Here is a 6,724-nt window from a genome sequence, read left to right as displayed (position 1 = left end):
ACTTGTTCATTTTCATTTTTTACAAAAAATAAAATAGTTCCTCACTTTTAATTTATAGACATATTTTAGGTTTATTTCCGATTTTTGTGGAATAAAATCAATCCTCTTTTGTATACAAATTTTACAATGGTCACAATCAAACCCAAAAATTAGCATTAAAAAAATAAGCATAACAAAATTATCACAGTCTAACTTTTCTTGTATAACCATATATAATAGTATCTAATAAAAAACATAAAACAAATAGTAGCATCAAAAAGTCAAAAGATTTAGCACTTTATCAATAAAAACATATGGGATGTGGCGATTCTTGTAATATAATATATATATATATATATATATATATATATATATATATATATATATATATATATATATATATATATATATATATATATATATATATATATATATATATATATATATTCTCAAGGCCAAAGGAAAGTGAATTGTGGAAATTCACATTCCCAACAAAAGACAATTGAGAGGCAATTAATCCACATTCCCTTGAATATATGGATTCATTCCATTTGATTATTTGAGTGCAATCAAACGAAATAATCTTTTAAGATTCTTACAATCCTAATTAAAAGACTACCCTATTCAAACAACCTCTTAAAGATAAGATAAATAAAAGTTACCCCAACTCATAAAAACATAAAAGAAAAAGTTAACCATCAAGATTATTAGGCTTATTAAGTGATCGAAGAGATGATAACAATATAATAGGTCGGTTTGGAATTTGAGAAATGGTGGGTAGATGTGGGGTTGGGTGAAGCATATATATAAAGTTAATGAGGAAAAGGGCCGGAGATGAGAAAGGTGAGAAGCTTTATTTTCTGCAAAAGGTCAAATAGGGCCTCTTTCATCAATCATAATGATATCCTCACCGCCGATGCAAAGAGGGGAGAGATTTGCACCCAAGATTCATCATCATTGCCATCTGATATTTCTTTTTGGTTGTCCAAAAGAACCCTAGCAAGCTAGAAAATTGAGGATCCAAAAGAAACCCTAGAAAGTGAAAGACATTATTAGTATCACCCTCTTTTTGCTCCTTCTCACAGATTTTGTGGTGAAGATTAATAATTTTCACTTATGCACTTGTATATTTTTTGGATTTGTCTTCTATTATTGTGCACTCATCTATATTTCACTTTTATCCTTGGATCCTTCTAGGTTAACGAGCGGTAGCAAGGCTTTTTTCATGCATCTTAACGCAAATGACTATGCTATGTCAACCAAACCAGCTACTGCTCACCTAATTGTCGTGTATTGTTGACCTCTGTATAAACAGTTCAATTCCACTGAGCCATGCGACACATCGATTTTCCATGCTTTTGAGGTCAAATAGTAACATGTGTATCACTCCAAAACCCAAAGCAAAACAACTTCAGTTGTCTTAATTTGCAGTCAATTGGTTGAATATATCACGCTCGCCTTCTTTTTATTTTTCATTATTTTGTACAAATATATGATGTGAATATATATGAAGAGAGAAAGGACAGCGGAAGCAAAAAGAGAAAGTGATATTTTTATATTTCAAAGTATATATAGTATATAAACTGTTTTATAATTGTCTCTATTTATAAGGAGGTTAAGAGTGGTTAACTAGTAAACTTAAACTAAATAACTTAGGGTTTATAAACCCTACAAGCAAACTCAATAATATAAAATATTCTAATAATCTCATATATATATATATACCTTAATATTGTATTTCTTTCAAAAGGGTCTTTTACAGAGTGGCTGAGTGGGTGAAGAGAGAGTACAAGAAGGGAAAGTGGTTGGCCGTGTTTTTAGGTTTTTGAATACTTTCATATCTTATAAATTCTATTTGTCTATCTATCCTAGAAGTTTGAGAGAGGCCCTCGTGCTTTTAATCTAGTCTGCTTGTAGTCTATAGAGAGAGAGATCATCCTCATCAGACTTCTCCTATAAAAGGAACCAAGAACCTTTATATGTGATTTTCTACACTATTCAGAGAGACACACACACAGAGAGAGATTTCATGAAAGTATGCTCAACCAGGGCCTGTTTGACGATCAAGAGGTTCCTACACAAATGGGTTTCTTTTCTTTCCCTTCCAACTTGACCTTACCTTCTTTAGGATGCCACCAATCTCTCAAAGCCTTCACTTCCGTACCTCCTTCACTAGCATCTGATGCACCTTCCAGTAATCTCAGTGAAACCCTACTCTCATCTGCGACTAAGCAAAGAGAAGACACCACTTCTGATTTTAGAGGATCTCAACTCCTTTCTTTGCATAGATCAGGCGCTAATCTATGGTAAAACTACATATAGCTTTTCATATCCAATCATGTTTGTTCCTTTTTTAAGATTTTTCATGCAACTCTCTCCCTTTCCCTCTCTCTCTATATAACTCTCTTTATTTTTATAACCGGGGTATCCGAGGCTAGATCCCGGGACACCGTGCAAAGCGTCCCTTCCATATAGGTCGGGTTCTCTTTGTCTAATGAATTGGGTTTGGTTTGGTTTTGAAATTATTTTAGGGCATGGGGAGACCTTGGTGACTGCTTAAGCAACAAGAGAGGAGGTGGAGATCTAGATGATCATCATCTAGGGGTTTCTGCATTGAAGATGAAGAAGATAAAGGCGAGGAGGAAGGTGAGGGAACCTCGGTTTTGCTTCAAGACCATGAGCGATGTAGATGTGTTAGATGATGGTTACAAGTGGAGGAAATATGGACAGAAAGTGGTAAAGAACACCCAGCATCCCAGGTTAGACAGATTCAAATCTCAACTTTTTTTATTTGCTTAATTTAGTCACTTCTTCAAGAAAAGCTCATACCACACTGGATTATAGCTCTGGTGTGCCCTATATGCATGCTATGCAATTCCCTCTCGATCGATCTCATTATTATCGTTGTCATAATTATTTTCAAACGCTTGGTGTAGGAGATTTAGATATGGTAGACATGTTTAAGCAGTATGATTAATGACAAAATATTTAAAAGCAATGGCCTAGAAGAACCAATTATTACATTAAAAAGAGGTGTAATCACATCGGAAAGATCAACAAACAGTCAGACGACCATCAAGATTAATTATTAATGAAAGAGCAAGTACCACTCAAGAACGTACACCACATATATATCGGGGTTCGTCGCTTTATTGATTATGTTTACTTACGCAAAGAAGATTGAAATTACAAGACAATAGCATACATTAAGCAGCTGATCGATTAGGTTACAAGTTAGGGGCTTGTTAAACTTCTCATTGTATTTTCATACCAATTTTACACCGGTTATTTTTTAAAAAACTTTTTAATGTGAAGAATAATATTATTCTATCGAAAAAAGTGTTTCGGCCTAGGATCTCCTGAAAGTGCTTTTACTTTCCTTTTAACAAAGCCTTCCCACAAGGAATGCAGGCCAGGCGTTCAATTCAAAACAAATTAAGAAAGTAGACACTCATGGCCTTGAAGCTGCAGCCTTGGTACTTACTTTTAGCTAATTAAGCTCTCCAGGCCTTCGATTATGTGGTTGAGGAGGAGGGTAGAAAGGATTTGATATACAAATTGAAGCGTATATACATATATCTGATTACCATACTTTGTCTTCTGTATGCAATAGGCTGCTCACGAGCAATTGCATGGCGATTGCTTTTTTGACTTGTTATCACTGCTTGAAAAGAATCCAGCTTTCTCAAAAAGTCAAGGAAAATAATTTCTATCTGTTAAATGATTTCACCTCTGAATGTGTATGTCCTTCGCAATAATACTAAGCCATTTAATTTCTAAGAATAATCATTGGTTCAAGAGAAAATTGTCCCAAGCTTTCCCCAGTTTAGAAATGAACCTGGGTTAGGGTATTTACTGTTGACAGGGTAAATTTTCACCTTTTAAACATGGGTTGGAGATGCTTGGATATGATAATACATACTTAAACCATGGCCTATTCCTATGATCTGCCAACTTGCCAAGTACCAAGGTTGGCTTTCTTGTCCTAACTCTAAAATTGAATGGCTCTTGAGATCACTACTTTTCTTTTTCCCCTAGTAAACAAGGGTAAAGGGGGGAACTAGCTCGGACGCCTACATAGACACTAATCAAGAGGGGCCGAAACGAACCTGCAATGCGGGAATCTGCCGGCGCTCTTTCAAGATGGGTCGAGTTATAGCTTAACTATGCATTAATATATAGCAGAAAGCCAATGAGCATAGACTAAATGAGACGAGACTGGTGATACAAGGGATCTGCAAGCGCTTCCTCAAAATGGATCAAGCTATATATATTTAAACTCCAACATCACCAAGAGCACAGTAGTAGGAAGCTCGTCTAGCAATACGGGGCTCTGCAAGCGCTAGATAGACAACAAACACCTCCCAGTACTAGAAAGAAACCAGAAAAGTTGAAGTCACTTGTGCATGTAGCCAATAAAAATCATGACGGACTATAATGGGTAAAATCATCAAGAGTAAGGGAACCCCTAAAAATTCAGATCTAGACCAATTTTCAAGGAAACTGAGTAGATTAAGAAATTAATATAACAACGAAAAAGAGATTTTCTTTCCAGACAAAGAGTCTGAAGCTTTTCTATAGTTTTGACCTGTAAAGAACGTTAGTATATATGAACAAATTATATACATGTGATTGAAGGGTATATATAAATATATATTGAAGCTACAGCCGATTCCATGTTAGCTACAGCTTGCTTGCAGTAGTGCTTTACGTGTTATGGCGCATGGAAATTATATAGGGTGATTTTCATGCATGCAGCGATATATCGATCCATCTGATTTGTTCATATATATATATATATATATATATATATATATATATATATATATATATATATATATATATATATATATATATTATCTCTGGAACTAATTAATAACCATATTTTCTTGGCAATTAAGCAGGAGCTACTATCGTTGCACGCAAGATAATTGTCGCGTAAAGAAACGTGTGGAGCGATTAGCGGAGGACCCAAGGATGGTGATTACAACCTACGAAGGGAGACACGTACATTCCCCGTCGCACGACATGGAGGACTCGCAAGCTCAATCCCACCTAAATAACTTCTTCTGGTAATATATATATATATATATATATATATATATATGATCAGCTTTGCTGTGCCTTTGTTACGTACTATTTGGGGACACGCAAAATAAAGCATTGATTGATTTGTGTAACAATATATATCCCCATGTTTGTTGGGCCCCCTCTACTGTAATGCATTATATATAAATAATAACTTTTTCTTCAAAAAAAAAAAGTATATATATATATATATAGGTGTTAATGATGGATTTGTTTTGGCAAAGAGCGAATTGAAAGTGAACTTTTGGCTCTGAATTTCTTCTTCTTCCTCAACAAATTTTCATGGAGAAAATTTGTTATTATATGTGGTATTTACCTCCAGATTTCCCTAAATTCTATTTCACATTTGTACTTTAATAAACACAAAGGATGAAGACGTACGATGGTGCAACGAAACTTCAGTCGGAAATCAGGTTGCCCTGATTTTAATGGCTTTCCAAGGACGCCATTAATTGGCTTGAGTACTCTTTGCCCAAACCTTTTGCATAAGGTGATCGAGACGGGAAGCATACTGTTGCAAGTGTAATCAACGATGGTTTATATATGCGAAATATAGATAGAAAAATAAAGCAAAACAATCAAAAGAGTGACGCAAAAATTTATGTGGTTTTGACCTTACGTCCACCGGCGGCGAAGAAGAGAAAGTGTCTCTAACAAAACTAGAGAAATTGTTGTGATATAGATATATCACATAAATAAATAAAAAATAAGAAAAACATCATTAAAAAAAAAAAGAAGCTAATTACATATATAGCACATCAAAATTTACGTGATTTGGCTTAATAAACTTATATCTACATACGATCAAAAGAAAAGTATACTATCAAAAGTTAGAGTACAAACAATAACGTAGAGAAACCACTCAAAACTTGAATCTTTAGAGGCAAGGGTGCATATCGGGTAGATAGATCGAGGAATTACTAATAGCAGGGTTGTCTGGAGTCGGCTATCCCACTTATAGAGACCTGATTGGTACACAACAGTTGTACAACTGTTGTGCACCTTTGTAGAGATAGGGTGAGACCTATGTAGTAAGTTCCACCTAATGTCTCCAGAAACTTGCACAACAGTTGTATAGAATTTTTTTTCCCACTTATATTAGTTCTGCCTTAGGCCTAGCTAGTCAGGTCCAGTTAACCACCCAATTCATGATCCTTAGGAGAGTCAACTGTCCCACTCAGTCAGGCCCTAGTCGATCACCCACCCTACATCCTTGGGAGGGCCGACGACCCATCCCAGTTGAGCCGTAATTGATCACCCATCCTGCACTCACCTAAAAAGCCCAAAGGCCCAGCAAGCATTTCATCATTAAATCATGAGGCATAAGGGAGACAAACCCAAAGCCGAATCCATGGTCCACGGTTAGTCCCAGCACCAATTGAATCGATAGATCGATCCAAGAGGCCTAGGAACGCACGTCCAGTGATGTGCTAGCTTTAGTAAACATGGGACTCAGTACGTAGGCACCAATATCCAAAGAAATTCATATAGGTTGAACTCTTAATATATAAGTCCATATTTGCAAATCTTTCAAGGACCTCTTTTAATTAAGGGTTAAATATACGTTTGATCCTTTATGGCTTGAAATTTTTATTTTTTGATCCTCGTGGTTTATTTAGTATCGTAGATAATACGTCATTTATGGCTAAAGACGAAT

At 35.4% G+C, this 6,724-nt stretch overlaps 1 protein-coding gene across 1 annotated transcript; it reads left to right on the top strand.

Moving 5' to 3' along the window:
- The first annotated feature begins 1,751 nt into the window (after positions 1-1,751).
- LOC133857486 (probable WRKY transcription factor 13) lies at positions 1,752-5,215 on the top strand. The gene is made up of 3 exons (XM_062292755.1): positions 1,752-2,285; positions 2,511-2,738; positions 4,884-5,215. The coding sequence occupies exons 1-3, from the start codon at positions 2,017-2,019 to the stop codon at positions 5,053-5,055; spliced, it is 669 nt and encodes a 222-aa protein (XP_062148739.1). The 5' UTR covers positions 1,752-2,016; the 3' UTR covers positions 5,056-5,215.
- Positions 5,216-6,724: the final 1,509 nt, after the last annotated feature.

This window comes from Alnus glutinosa, chromosome 14, assembly GCF_958979055.1.
Source record: "Alnus glutinosa chromosome 14, dhAlnGlut1.1, whole genome shotgun sequence".
NCBI classification, from domain to species: domain Eukaryota; kingdom Viridiplantae; phylum Streptophyta; class Magnoliopsida; order Fagales; family Betulaceae; genus Alnus; species Alnus glutinosa.
This window is presented reverse-complemented; position numbering and strand designations above follow the sequence as displayed.

Excerpts from the sequence above, each read along its gene's own strand:
- LOC133857486 (XM_062292755.1), top strand. The coding sequence starts at position 2,017 with ATGCTCAACCAGGGCCTGTTTGACGATCAAGAGGTTCCTACACAAATG. Across the intron at positions 2,286-2,510 it reads AGATCAGGCGCTAATCTATG|GGCATGGGGAGACCTTGGTG; the intron begins GTAAAACTACAT and ends AAATTATTTTAG. Across the intron at positions 2,739-4,883 it reads AAGAACACCCAGCATCCCAG|GAGCTACTATCGTTGCACGC; the intron begins GTTAGACAGATT and ends GCAATTAAGCAG.